The sequence below is a fragment of the Saprolegnia parasitica genome, assembly GCF_000151545.1.
Source record: "Saprolegnia parasitica CBS 223.65 unplaced genomic scaffold supercont2.82, whole genome shotgun sequence".
Classification (NCBI taxonomy): domain Eukaryota; phylum Oomycota; class Saprolegniomycetes; order Saprolegniales; family Saprolegniaceae; genus Saprolegnia; species Saprolegnia parasitica.
Window position 1 is genome coordinate 15,909 of NW_012156476.1, and position 13,227 is coordinate 29,135.

The window sequence follows — 13,227 nt, forward strand, 5'->3', positions numbered from 1 at the left end:
TACCTCTCTCTCTCTCTCTCGGTACACGGTAGGATGGTGATTGAAACTATTAGGGCATCTGCGCTTTTATGCTGGCCTGTGCCAGTGGCGCCGTCGACGCTGTCCGCTTTCTTCTCGACCAGCCGCGTCTTCGCGTCAACCAAGTCGATGCGGTATGTCTGCTGCCATTGCATCCTTCTAGTACAATGGATTCGAGAGCAGCATGATTGTCCTAGAACTGCAGTACGGGGTTTCTACAAGCCTGCCGGCGCGGTCAGACTGCGGTCGTCGAGGCGCTGCTATCGCACCCTGCAACGGATCTCAGCGCAACGACGCAGGCATGGACAATATTGCATACTTGTTTACGTGTAGTACGACGATATCGTATGCCAACTAGAACGGCTACTCGGGGCTATTGCTGGCGTCGGACGGGGGGCATACCGACGTTGTCCGGCTGCTCTTGCCACAGTCCGACATCAACCTTGTCGATGCGGTACGACGAATGCGAAAACCTCTATCGAGCCCATACGCCCATGTCTAGAGAGGGGTCTCGGTGCTCATGTATGCTGCGCAGCAAGGCCGGACCGAGATTGTGTCATTGCTCCTCGCCCAACCGGGGCTCGACGTCAACCGCACCGACAGCGTACGCAGAAATCCCTTTGAAGCTGATGGACGACGACATTGTTGTAGACCGGACGATCGGCCTTTCTGCACGCTTGCGAGCAAGGCCACGACGACATTGTCGGCCTCTTCCTCGACCATCCGAACGTAAACGTGCACCAGCGCAGCCATGTACATCAACTCCACAGTCGTTCCAGTGGTCTGAGTGGGAGAGTGAACTGTAGGATGGCTGCTCGGGTGTGGTGCTTGCGTGCGGCGGCGGCTATCTCGGCGTCGTGGATCGCCTTGTGAGTTCTGGCGCGCTCGACGACGTCGCGGCCAAAGTCGAGGTACTCGTACCTTGAAAACAACCCACTTGCTATCGCAGCAGGGGGAGCCGACACCGTGGCTCGCAGCGTGCAAGGGAGGCCACGACACCGTGCTTCGCTATCTTGTTCAAGCACGGCCTACGCTCCATGTCAACGACGTCGATCGGGTCGGTGGCAACGGCATGTAGCAATGTATCAATCGACCTGTAGGACGGCAACTCTGGCTTGGTGCTCGCGAGTGCGCACGGGTATCCCGACACTGTCGACTTCCTCTTGGACCTGCCGCGCATCGACGTCAACCTAGTCAACACGGTAGAGTTGGCCTTTCTTTTTTTGAAAAAAACAATGGGGTCGACTGGTACACGATCGCGTAGATGTTGCAGTCGGCGCTCCATGTCGCGTGTTCGCATGGCCACGCGGCGATCGTTGCGCTGCTTTTGCCGCTCGTGTCGCCCGAGACCCTCAACGCGCCAGACGAAGTCGGTTCTTTTCAGTATATCCTTGCCAGACGTACTATGAGAGGTGTTGGGTAGGATGGCATGACGCCGCTGCTGCTCGCAATTGCCGACGACCATGCTGCTATCGTACTGCAGCTCTTGGCCGAGCCCACGATCGACGTCAACGCGCCTGACGGCGTACAGTACCCCCCGCCTGATAAACGCAGCGGGACAAACTTCGTTTTTTTGTAGGAGGGTCGGACGCCACTCATGGCCGCCAGCCTCTTTGGCCATTGCGAGATCACGCTCGCGTTGCTGCGGCACCCGCACGTGCTTGTCAACGCCCAAGACGAGGTCCGTTCGATGCTGGATTCCGCGTGCCAATGCGATGACAACATGGTATGTTGATTCCGTAGGAAGGGTCGTCAGCGCTGTACTACGCGTCGGCCCTCGGCTTTGTCGATATTGTGGACGCCCTTCTCGACGCGACCAAGGACATTCAAGTCAATGCCACGACACTGGTAGATAGAGGAGGACGCGCAATTTGCTGACATGCGTGGTAGACGGGGATGACGCCGCTCATGGCTGCGATGGACCGTGACCATGACCGCGTCGTTGCGACCTTACTCAAGCACCCTGCTATTGTCGTGCCCGAGGCCAAGCGCGACGCTGCCCACGCCCCGTAAGCTCTGTGAGACAGGACCACTGAGGCAGCAACGGCCTTGCGATGCGAGCGATTGGTTTCCATCATTGCTTTGTTGTAAATGTTGGAGAAACAGCAGATCTGACACGGAGCCAATGAATGCTGCACGGTTGTACAGTGGTCTGTCCATACATTGACAAAAGAGCACATGCTAGTACCGGTAACGTTAGGACACCATGCCATGTCCGCTAGCATCGCTGACGAGTGATGCCACACACTGGACTCTGGCCAGCTTGTCTAACAGTTCGTAAACGTGTACTGCTCTCAGCGCCAACAGTGCAGACAAGACGGCACATGGGAGGACTAGACGAGCGATTGGTTGCTGTTTCTCAACAAGTGGTCTGCGGCACGCGCCTGTCTATGACACCATCGCGATGCACGGAAGATGCTGTGCTGTCCCAGCTGGTGCTGTCCAGCTCCAGTGCGTAAAGACGGCAAAGGTACTTGACTTTGGGGCCCTGTACTACTACCATCCGTAAACCATACCATTGCACACGAGCCTTGGCACCGGTCCATGCAATGTCCATGGTGTCCATCATCGCACTTGGATGATGAGGAGTGTCCAACCATGGTGTCCAACGACCCTGCCAACGACCATCCCGCCTTTCCCACATTGCCCCAATTTTCAACAGCCTACCACCCGGGTCCTACCAAAACAATACCATACAAACATCAAGCTTCTCCAGCCCCGAAATGATAATCAGATGGGTGGGGTACCCTACAAAATCAAGCAGCTGTTGACACGCAGCGAAATGCTGGCGCCGCATTGTTGAACTGTCGGCGCCATCATGAAGCGGACATGGTCGCGCTGCGTGAACGGGCCCTTGGGGCAGCGCGTGACGTTCGCCGGCGTCTGCGCCGCATTGTTGAACTGTCGGCGCCATCATGAAGCGGACCGACATGGTCGCGCTGCGTGAACGGGCCCTTGGGGCAGCGCGTGACGTTCGCCGGCGTCTGCGCCTACGTGCTCGCAGCCACGGCCTTCTTCGTCGTCCACCAGATGTACACGACGCCTGCGCACAGGTATTCGCACCTATCGAGCTCCGATGTCGTCACCACGTATTACTCGATGCGTAGAATTCGGCACGTCGTGGTGGCGGGCCTTACACCGCTGCGGCACGCCACCTGCAACTACCAAACGGCCGCCTTTTCTTCGCGTTACGAAGCGATCTATGCGGCCCCGCCGTCGCCGCCGGCGTCGCTCCAAGCCCTGCGACGGTACGCTTTGACAGCATACAAACCGTCTTGACGCTTTCTTTAATGTAGCCACTCGGACGCGCAGACGCAGCTATCGTGGGCCGACTGTCTGCCCATGCGCACGGTGGTCTGCGGCGTCAACGCGGGCTCGCAAGACTCGCTCTTCACCCAGTCGCCGCCGTGCCGGTCCGCCGTCTTGCACCATCTCGTCGTAGCGACAGCCGCCGTACGTTCCATGCAGATCTTATCCCTTACATATCTCATGCGAATATGCGTGTTGCTAGGCTATCCAGGAGCGTGGCTACAGTGCCATGCCGATTGGTTTCGGGCTCCAGCACCTCTGGGAACACGGCGCACTGCCACCCAACGCCATCAACATTGATGTACGAACGCCCATTACCTACTAGATAGAAGCTGCACATGCTGACACGGTTATCCTGCTCGTAGATGCTTACAGACGACCCGACCGATCTCGCCGCGTGGTTTTGGACCCGCGGCTTTGCCCACTTTGTTGATAAGACGAACGGCCATGCGATCACGTGCATGGCCCCCCACCACACGCTCGCCACCCTTCTCTACGCGGACGAGGGAGCAAGAGCCGTGCCGCCACCGCATTTGCGCTGGTCGACGATGTTGAGCGTCGAAGACGTTTTCACGATTGCACCCGAGAAGGACCATGTCTATTGGCAGTGGCACTTGACGCCGCTCGCTTGCTTGCCATTGTACAACTCGTCGATGCTCGCGCCGTCGTTGCCTGCTTCGTTCTTTACAGCGGGACACAGCGACCAAACAAAGACAGCCAATGTCACGTACCCAAACCCAGAGTGCGAAATCCTGTGTGACCAAGACACGCCAGCCCTTCAACACAATGTCGACGCGAACGTTGCGCGCTGTCCGCTGCGCAACGATGCAGAGTACAACGCGCGGCTCGCCGGGTACTTGCGCCAGCCGCTTCCGCTGCAGCTCTCGCCAGCGCACGCGCCGTACATTGCGCCGTTTAGTGACACGACCAAGCTCCGCGAAGGCAAGCCATGGGAATACTGTCTTCCGATCAGACCGCAGCAGTGTGGCGCCCGGCGCGGTATCAAGACGACGCTCTTTGAGACGCCGCAAAGCAAGCCGTGCCGGTCGGCCGTGCTCCAGATCCTCCTCGAGAACATGCTCGAGGTCATCGATGAGCTGCACCTTCCGTCGTTTGTTTACTTTGGCACGCTCCTCGGTATGCATGCACCGAGAAATATGCGCCAACGTTGACAATATTTGTGTGCTAGGGGCGTGGCGGGACGAGGCCATCATTCCACACACGGCCGACGTCGACGTCGTCCTGCCGTCGTACACGAACTGGACCCACGTCCAGGATGTCATGTGGGCACGTGGCTTTTACGTGTTTGAGCGCGATATCCACGGCGCCTGCGTCGCGTCGCACCACCCGCTCGCGTCATTGCTGTATGCGCCGAATGTAGGTCTTTCAACAAATGACGTGGCAGCGTCTCCATGCGTGCTTTGTATAGCAAACGCGGACCGACTCGTCCATGCACGGCACACCGTATCTGGATCTGTACATGTGGAAAAAAGAGTACGCTGCGTCCACGGCGTTCATCCAGGTCGAGACGGCCAACGCCAAGCTCACCGCGTCCCAAGTGTTTCCGCTGACGTGCAACCACACGATCTTTGGCAGTCCTGTGCCCGGCATCCAGCACCCGGAAGCCATGTTCAAGAGCGAGTACGGCGACACGTACGACGTGGACCCGAATTTGCGCCTCGCAGCGTGCGAGTCGTACTGCGACTACCAGCTCGTTCCAAACAAGAATGCCGCGCGCGCGTAAGTAGGTTAATAGAGAGTTCATTAGGTATGAGATTCACGGCGATCACCATGTCGTGCATGGTGCTTGAAGTCCCATGCGGTAACATACATGGGCATCCAACTTTAAATGGCAGACCGACATCCCATCGTTGCCGTCTTGCGCTTCTAAAGGCGCTTGTGTGGGTTGCGACTCGGACGAGTATGCGAACCCTCAGTCTATACTATAGAGGTAAGGGTTCGACCCCCATTCGATTCACAAACGCGTGGGCTCAGAAAAGAGAAACGACTCGTTCATTGTGAAAAGCAGTACTAGTATGCTCTGACTGACGATAGTTTGCAGAAGCCAACGCTGTGCCCGGTTGTGACTGTGTCCAGTACAATATCTTTCACTACAGAGCTCGCTCGGCGACGCCGCATAGCGTTTCGCGCTCTCCAAAAAGTCGTCTCTAGCACTCTAGTGAGTATGGGCGATTTCGTTTATAAACTTCGTTGGCTCGTTTTCTTGAGGCCGCGCGCCCGCGAGCCTAAAATATGGTTATTGATGGTGTTTATGGCGAACACCAATAATAACAAGTGCGACGCCTCGACAACGACCGCAGGTGTCGTTTCCATGCATGGTCCATAAACATTTAGTACCTCGGTAGTTCTTGTCATCTCGCATCGGTGATGAGTTGTCGGTAGCATGCAATAATGTCTTCGGAACGGGTCGCCGCCGCCGTGCCATATTCGCACGCTGTCCACTGTTGCATCCAAAGGTGCGACTCCACATTCTTTCATGTACTAGCCTACTATTGGAGTTATTGAAATGGACGATGCTACTCGTTCGTGTCTAGCAACTGGTAGTCACAGTACGACTCGCACGACGTCAAGTGCAAGTCGGGGTCCGATGCGTACGTGGTGCCGTACTCACTTCGAAACATGGCTTCGGGAAACTGAATCCCGGGCACATGGTTGCCAAAGATCGTCTCGTGGCACGTGAGCGGAAACATGTGCGCGACATCGAGCTTCTCGAGCGCCGTCTCGACCTTGACCTTGCGCCCGACCTCCTTGCTCCACGAGTACAAGTCCAGGTACGGTGTGCCGTGGTTGTACGTTGACACTTCAACCAGGTCGGTCTACACACACGCAACTTGCATCTCCCGCTGCCACGTCATCCCCGGTACCTTTGGCGCATACAAGAGCGACGCGAGCGGGTGGTGCGACGCGACGCAGGCGCCGTGGATATCACGTTTAAACACGTAAAAGCCGCGTGCCCACATCGCGTCCTGGACTTTAGCCCAGTCGGTGGTCAACGGCAGGACGATATCAATGTCGGGCGTGTGCGGGATGATGGCCTCGTCTCGCCATGCGCCTAGCATAGTGTAGTCCATCAGTCGCCTTGTCGCATAGTTTCTGGGCATTCATACCAAGGAGCGTGCCAAAATAGACAAACGACGGAAGACTGAGCTCCTCGACGACCTCGAGCATGTTTTCCAGCAGCAACTGCAGCACGGCCGACCGGCACGGCTTGCCCTGCGGCGTCTCGAAGAGCGTCGTCTTGAGCCCGCGCCGCGCGCCACACTGCTGCGGTTTCATCGGAAGACAGTACTCCCACGCTTTTCCTTCGCGGAGCTTGGTCGTGTTGCTAAACGGCGCAATGTACGGCAGGTGTGCTTCGTCGAGCTGCAGCGGCAACGGACGGTCCACATACTTGGCCAGTCGCGCGTTGTACTCGGTATCATTGCGCAGCGGACAGTGGGCCACCTCGAACTTGACATCGCGTCGGAACGGCGGAATGTCGTCGTCGCAGAGTGCTTCGCAGTTGGCATTCGGGTACCAGACGTCGAGATCGTCGTGGTGTCGCATGCCTTGCGCCGCCGTAAAGAAGGTCGCGGGGTGCGCCGGCGCCGCAATCGACGCACCGTACAGCGGCAAGCACGACAACGGCGTCAGCTGCGCGCGTCGATATGTATGCTCCGTCTGCGATCCAATGCGCAGCTGGTCGTCGACCGTCTGCAGCGTGGACCAGCGCAAGTGTGGCGGTGTTGCGTCCGTGGTGTTGTCGGCGTAGAGAAGGGTGGCGAGCGTGTGGTGGGGGCCATGCACGTGATCGCATGGCCGTTCGTTGCATCAACAAAGTGGGCAAATCCGCGGGTCCAAAACCACGCGGCGAGATCACTCGAGGCGTCCGTGAGCATCTACATGAAAGCATCGTCTCTGCATGAGCCTGTGGCGATGCCAAGAGGCGTGCGGAAGGTACATCGATCGACGTGGCGTCCGGCAAAAGCGCGCCGTGCTCCCATATGTGTTGCAGTCCCGAGCCGATTGGCAGCGCGGTGTGCCCTCGCTCTTCCATGGCCTATCGCAGACACGACGTGCTTCATTAGGATTTAGATGCTTTCGTTGTAAGATGCAACGTACGGCAGAGGCTGCGACGAGCAGGTGGTGGACGGCCGCGGACCGGCACGGCGGCGACTGCGTGAAAAGCGAGTCTTGCGCGCCGGCGGCAACGCCACAGACGACCGTGTGCATGGGCAGACAGTCGGCCCACGAGCGCGGCGCGAGTGGATCCGAGATGCTATGAAGCCGGAGGAGCTGATCAGTTCGATGCGGTCGCGTTGAAGTCACGTCGTACCGTCGCAGTGCTTGAAGCGACGCTGGCGGCGACGCGGAGATCGCATACAAGGCCTCGTACTGCTTGGCAAAGACATTCGTCTGGTAGCTGCACGCGGCGTGCTTGAGCGCATGGCTCGACACGTGTACGCTGCTGCTGCTGGTCATTAGCCATCCATGGTGGGGCACTCAGTGTACCTGGATGGCATCATGTACTGTCGGTGGAGCAAGAAGACCGTTGTGGCCGCGAGCATGTAGGCGCAAACGCCAGCGAGCGTCAAGCGCTGCGTCATGGGCCCGCTGCACGTGAGCTTCATGGCGCCGAATCGTATCTGCCGCACTTGCGCGTTCCGCACGCTGCCATCTGGTTTTTCGCCTCGCACTGTGTTTTTGTAGGACCCTGTATGGGCGTGGTACATTTTAATGATATAGCACTTTGTATAGAATTTGTTTTGTGTGGACCTGGGTGGTCGTGCAAAAAGGTGGGGGCCTACTTTATAAGAAAGTGGCAACGACCCAGGAAAGGCCAGGTCAACGCATGAGTGTCCACATGCCACGCAGATTGCGATCCTCCCGTACAAACTCGACGACAACGTCCGCTCTGCTCCTGCCAACTCTTGCTACGACACAGTCCCTCTGTCCTTGCCAAGGACAGAGGTGGCGAGGGCTTGGTCGAGCCCTACGAAAAAAGCCTCGTCCGGTGCGTAATGGGATTGGGCTAGACATGCGCTGGATGTCGAGTGCGGTACAGTACATCTAAAAAAGGATGTACTTCTTACTACACATACGGTACAGGATTCTATCATTGTGTATTGCAACGGCTGCGCTAGACGCAGGGTTCGTGGTCAGCAGGTCTAAGACACACTCGAACGGTGGCTTCTCACGCGGGTTCAAATCCTTGTTCTGGCGTCGCAGTGCCATCGGGCCAGAGCGCGCTGCAGGTCATAAACTCAAGAAACGGTTGCGCTACACCCCATGTAGCATAGACATATGCATGAATCCCACCATGGACACTCGACGTTGGACAAGACGCGATCCGTGCAGCGACCCTTGCTTTCATGGACAGGGATAGCTGACAGGGATATGCTCTTCTACTGTACTAGTACTCTGTTTTGTATAACGTTACCTGTAGCTGTCTGTCCTCGACGCCACGAGAAGACCAAGGTGACGAAAGAGTCCGCCTTACGCGCCTCGGCGTCTGCGGGAGCCAACCGGGCATAGCCGTGTCGAGGCTTTTGGTCCACGGCGAGCAAGCAAGTTCAGAGTCGCGACCTCAACATCTGAACACAGGCTCGACCTTACAATTCGCCAACGGAGCTGTGCCTGGCAGCACGATCCCACCAAACTTTCATGTCGTCGGCTAGGGGGCTGTAGTATGGACTGCGCTAACCGGGTCAACGCACCGCTCGCCGGGACCCTTTGCCGCGGTTAGGGGTAGGGTCTTCGACGCACCAAACGGCGCGCTCGCTAGCATCCATTCTCGCCAACGATACATTTGACCATGCATCCAAGCAAGGCCACATGTCCTCTCAAGCTCTCATGGCCTTGGTCCATGGCATATGCGATCTCCACCGTGGGTCCATTCGATTTTCATCGATAACAATATTACATGTATAGTATAAGAGACAACCATGCCAACGTTGCTAATGTCTACTTTTTGCTGGTCACGGTCGCATTGTCCAGTAATTGGTAGTCGCAGTACGCCTCGCACGACGCTAAGTGCAGTCTCGGATCCGTCGCGTACGTCGACCCATACTCGGTCCGGAACATGGCTTCGGGAAACTGAATCCCGGGCACATGGTTGCCAAAGATCGTCTCGTGGCACGTGAGCGGAAACACGTGTGGCACGGGCAGGTCGGCTCGGGCCGTCTCGACGTGGATCTTGCGGTCCTTGACGCGCCGCCACATGTACAAGTCCAAGTACGGAGTTCCGTGCTCCGACTTGGTCGTCGTCACCAGCGTATGCTACACCCGGTGGGCATGACCTTTTCAGAAAACGAAAAACGAAATGACGTACGTTGGGCGCATACAGCAAGGCCGCGAGCGGGTGGTGCGACGCGACGCAGGCGCCGTGGATATCGCGCTCAAACACGTAAAACCCGCGCGCCCACATGACATCCTGGACTTTGGCCCAGTCCGTGTTGGACGGCAGGACGATATCAATGTCGGGCGTGTGCGGGATGATGGCCTCGTCTCGCCACGCGCCTAGCATAGAGTTGTCAGTCGTCGTGTCTCATAGTTCTTGAATATTTATACCGAGGAGCGTGCCAAAATAGACAAACGACGGAAGACTGAGCTCTTCAACGACCTCGAGCATGTTTTCCAGCAGCAGCTGCAGCACGGCCGACCGGCACGGCTTGCTTTGCGGCGTCTCAAAGAGCGTCGTCTTGAGCCCGCGCCGTGCGCCACACTGCTGCGGCTTCATCGGAAGACAGTACTCCCACGGCTGGCCTTCGCGGAGCTTGGTGATGTTGCTAAACGGCGCAATGTACGGCAGGTGTGCTTCGTCGAGCTGCAGCGGCAACGGACGGTCCACATACTTGGCCAGTCGCGCGTTGTACTCGGCGTCGTCGCGCAGTGGACAGTGAGGTACATTGGCCTTGTCATCGCGAAGGCTGTAGAGCACATCTTCGTCACAGAGCGCTTCGCAGTGAGGCCGAGGCCCCTTGACGTCGCCATCGTCGTGGTGCCGCATGCCTTGCGCCGCCGTAAAGAAGGTCGCGGGGTGCGCCGGTGCCGTGATCGACGCATCGTACAGCGGCAAGCACGACAACGGCGTCAGCTGCGCGCGTCGATACACATGCTCCGTCTGCGATCCAACGAGCAGCTTGTCCTTGACCGTCTGCAGCGTCGACCAACGCAAATGCGGTGGCGGCACTGCTCTTGCTCCCTCGTCCGCGTAGAGAAGGGTGGCGAGCGTGTGGTGGGGGGCCATGCACGTGATCGCATGGCCGTTCGTCTTATCAACAAAGTGGGCAAACCCACGGGTCCAAAACCACGCAGTTAGATCACTCGAGGCGTCCGTGAGCATCTACAAAAAGCATCATCCCTCTCATGAGCCTGCGCAGATTCCATCTAGTAGAGTAGGTCATGGGCGGTCGTACATCAATGTTGGTGGCGTTGGGTGGCAGTGCGCCGTGTTCCCAGAGGTGCTGCAGCCCAGAACCAATCGGCATGGCTGCATGGCCTTGGTCTTCGATGGCCTAGCACAGGTATATTCAGATGAGATATGTCAAGTCAGCGATAAGATTTGCATGGAACGCACGGCGGCTGTCGCTACGACGAGATGGTGCAAGACCGCGGACCGGCACGGCGGCGACTGGGTGAAGAGCGAGTCTTGCGAGCCCGCGTTGACGCCGCAGACCACCGTGCGCATGGGCAGACAGTTAGACCACGATAGTTGCGTCTGCGCGTCCGAGTGGCTACAGCGAGCACGATGAGGCATGCGCATGGCCTGTATGGATCGTGTACCGTCGGAGGGCTTGGAGCGACGTCGGCGGGGACGGCGCGCTCGCATAGATCGCTTCGTACTGCTCGGCAAAACCTGTCGTCTGGTAGCTGCAGTCGGCGTGCCGCAGTGGCGTATGGCTCGATGCATGGCTACCGAGGCTGTGACGACCCGTGTTGTTGCTGTTGGAGTACCTGTGACGGGTGGTCGCCGTGTACTGGCGGTGAAGCAAGAAGAAGGCCGTGGCTGCGATCATGTAGGCGCAGACGCCAGCAAGCGTCAAGCGCTGCATCATGGGTCCTCTCAGGAGACGTGGCCACGTGAGCTTCATGGCGCCGACTCTGAAATGCTGCGCCAAGCGTCCTGTTGCGCGTCAACAGCTGGTCGGTCGCCTTTTTTGTGGGCCCCCAGCCATTGGGTCACGTATTTTATTTTAATGGCAATATTTATCACAACGTTTGTATGCTCAATTTATTAGTATTATAATATTGGGTAGGACCCGGGTCCGATTTGTGTTGCTGGACGACCACCACGTGCGTTGGACGGTCGTCTCCGCGGTCACTAAAGTCGGAGGCGGCTACTGCATCCAAGCAGAGACGCAGAGACTGCGTGGTGATAGTACCAAGCACAGTGTCTGTAGAACAGTATGTAATTGTCTTGGTCCAGCGTCGAAACTTTCGACCTCGGCGCCGAGACAACAGCTGGATGAGGTGTAATGGGTCCGCATCGGCTGGCCACACCAACACCGTTGCAAGTTTTCTACGTCCTATATCGTCCACACCATTACGGCTCCACATTAATCTGCACCCTGGAACATGTACGAATTAGTAGTCGGTTGACTCGATGTGCAGCCCGATTCGAAAGCTGTTCTCGCCTCTTCGTTTCGCGATACCGGTAGCTTTCCCACGCATGAAACTGCGCCACCATGCCCCCACGCCCACTCGGAATCGCGTCCACTCATGACTCATGAGTCGCAGCTTTGTCATGAGTCATGACAAGGCTGCGAGACGCTGGGAATATTGTATCGAGTCTTGCCATGTCGCTTCGCCAGCCAGACATAGTACGAAGAGAATGACATCGTCTGTGACGTCTACAGCACGACGAGTGTCCAATGTTGGGGCTTCCGGGTTTGGACAAGCAACAAAACCCCGAGTACGGGTAGCTCTGCTGTAAATGGCACCTTCGGCATGCCCACGATGCCACGTCAGGCGGACGCTTATTCGGATCCGGATAAAGATACGCCGAGCCGCTCGATCTCGGCGATGATCAATCAATGCATCAAACGTGTTGGCGTTGAAATCTAATAAGCAAACACAAACTCCACGAGGTTGCATACATGGCGCCTGAATACTGCGTGGGAGTTGGCACGAGACCTTGGTCGTTGGGGGGAGCTGCGCACGCGATGGTATCTGTTGCACGCGCGTACATGCAACGAGTGCGCTGTCATTTGTCGTGCACGATCCATTGCGATACCTCGACATGTGCACTACTCCTAGTACATCTTATTCGGGACGTGTACGGTGTCAACAACTGTTGAGGCTGCACACGACCTACTAGCGGGGCATGAAAAACGGAGGGCGGCCAAGGAGTGCAAAAGAATCCCCTACCTTCCAGTACCTACATTTAGGCATCACCAACACGGTGACCGAGGTCATGGTCCCCTCGCCCAGGATCAAGCTCGAGCGTGGCCTCGACGAGCGATTCGCCTACGACGAGTGGTGGGTCGGCGCGAGTTTTGATAGAGATAACGCACCGTGACATTTGCACCTCCAGTTGTTTACAAGAGACGTCCAAATGAAACGGCCAATAGATTGATGTACATTCTCTCACCATTTCTGCCATCGCACGACCCGGCTTGGTTGTACAGGAAAAAGCCGCGCAGGTTGTCACCTCGTCCATGTACGAGACGACGCTGGTGCCAGCTATCCCAGTCGTAGGGACGATGTTGGGGCTCGCACGGTTGTAATACCGCTAGTTTGTGACCGAGCACAGCGCATGAATAACGCTACAGGAACTGTCAATGCATTTCAGCCTCTGCGATCATGCGACACATCAATGTACCACCAAGTGAAGGGAACACGACGGGCACGTCTATGGAAGCCACGCGCTTACTCGTATAAAACACACTGTATGGAATG

General features: G+C 57.3%; 5 protein-coding genes across 5 annotated transcripts in view; 2 read left to right on the forward strand and 3 right to left on the reverse strand.

The window, feature by feature from the left end:
• SPRG_12771 (hypothetical protein) overlaps positions 1 to 2,031 on the forward strand; it is a gene marked incomplete at both ends in the record, with an annotated part of 2,923 nt that extends 892 nt beyond the window's left edge. Inside the window, 13 exons of the mRNA XM_012351555.1 lie at positions 86 to 152; positions 216 to 317; positions 377 to 472; positions 521 to 622; positions 670 to 771; positions 825 to 929; positions 971 to 1,075; positions 1,119 to 1,220; positions 1,283 to 1,387; positions 1,442 to 1,543; positions 1,598 to 1,699; positions 1,762 to 1,866; positions 1,909 to 2,031. Of these exons, the coding sequence (XP_012206945.1) occupies positions 86 to 152; positions 216 to 317; positions 377 to 472; positions 521 to 622; positions 670 to 771; positions 825 to 929; positions 971 to 1,075; positions 1,119 to 1,220; positions 1,283 to 1,387; positions 1,442 to 1,543; positions 1,598 to 1,699; positions 1,762 to 1,866; positions 1,909 to 2,031 (1,318 nt within the window). The remainder of the gene's footprint in view (positions 1 to 85; positions 153 to 215; positions 318 to 376; positions 473 to 520; positions 623 to 669; positions 772 to 824; positions 930 to 970; positions 1,076 to 1,118; positions 1,221 to 1,282; positions 1,388 to 1,441; positions 1,544 to 1,597; positions 1,700 to 1,761; positions 1,867 to 1,908) is intronic.
• A 1,693-nt stretch (positions 2,032 to 3,724) lies between these two features.
• SPRG_12772 (hypothetical protein) lies at positions 3,725 to 5,110 on the forward strand. Its single transcript, XM_012351556.1, has 3 exons — positions 3,725 to 4,464; positions 4,517 to 4,704; positions 4,757 to 5,110. The coding sequence occupies exons 1-3, from the start codon at positions 3,789 to 3,791 to the stop codon at positions 5,069 to 5,071; spliced, it is 1,179 nt and encodes a 392-aa protein (XP_012206946.1). The 5' UTR covers positions 3,725 to 3,788; the 3' UTR covers positions 5,072 to 5,110.
• Positions 5,111 to 5,864: 754 nt separating this feature from the next.
• SPRG_12773 (hypothetical protein) lies at positions 5,865 to 7,958 on the reverse strand (the record flags this gene model as incomplete). Its single annotated transcript, XM_012351557.1, has 8 exons — positions 5,865 to 6,164; positions 6,213 to 6,400; positions 6,456 to 7,041; positions 7,164 to 7,226; positions 7,289 to 7,387; positions 7,450 to 7,606; positions 7,664 to 7,795; positions 7,840 to 7,958. The coding sequence occupies 8 exons, from the start codon at positions 7,956 to 7,958 to the stop codon at positions 5,865 to 5,867; spliced, it is 1,644 nt and encodes a 547-aa protein (XP_012206947.1).
• Positions 7,959 to 9,235: 1,277 nt separating this feature from the next.
• SPRG_12774 (hypothetical protein) lies at positions 9,236 to 10,683 on the reverse strand. The gene is made up of 3 exons (XM_012351558.1): positions 9,898 to 10,683; positions 9,659 to 9,846; positions 9,236 to 9,606 (listed from the first exon to the last, which is right to left on the reverse strand). Exons 1-3 carry the CDS (start codon positions 10,670 to 10,672, stop codon positions 9,292 to 9,294), a joined length of 1,278 nt encoding a protein of 425 aa, XP_012206948.1. The 5' UTR covers positions 10,673 to 10,683; the 3' UTR covers positions 9,236 to 9,291.
• Positions 10,684 to 11,063: 380 nt separating this feature from the next.
• Positions 11,064 to 11,420, reverse strand: SPRG_12775 (hypothetical protein; the record flags this gene model as incomplete). Its single annotated transcript, XM_012351559.1, has 2 exons — positions 11,064 to 11,241; positions 11,284 to 11,420. 2 exons carry the CDS (start codon positions 11,418 to 11,420, stop codon positions 11,064 to 11,066), a joined length of 315 nt encoding a protein of 104 aa, XP_012206949.1.
• Between the last annotated feature and the right edge of the window lie 1,807 nt (positions 11,421 to 13,227).

Coding starts and splice junctions, on each gene's coding strand:
- SPRG_12774 (XM_012351558.1), bottom strand. CDS start 10,672: ATGCTCACGGACGCCTCGAGTGATCTAACTGCGTGGTTTTGGACCCGT. Junction 9,847..9,897: donor CTATTTTGGCACGCTCCTCG/GTATAAATATTC, acceptor ACTCTATGCTAG/GCGCGTGGCGAGACGAGGCC. Junction 9,607..9,658: donor CCTTGCTGTATGCGCCCAAC/GTACGTCATTTC, acceptor CACCGGGTGTAG/CATACGCTGGTGACGACGAC.
- SPRG_12772 (XM_012351556.1), top strand. CDS start 3,789: ATGGCCCCCCACCACACGCTCGCCACCCTTCTCTACGCGGACGAGGGA. Junction 4,465..4,516: donor TTACTTTGGCACGCTCCTCG/GTATGCATGCAC, acceptor TTTGTGTGCTAG/GGGCGTGGCGGGACGAGGCC. Junction 4,705..4,756: donor CATTGCTGTATGCGCCGAAT/GTAGGTCTTTCA, acceptor TGCTTTGTATAG/CAAACGCGGACCGACTCGTC.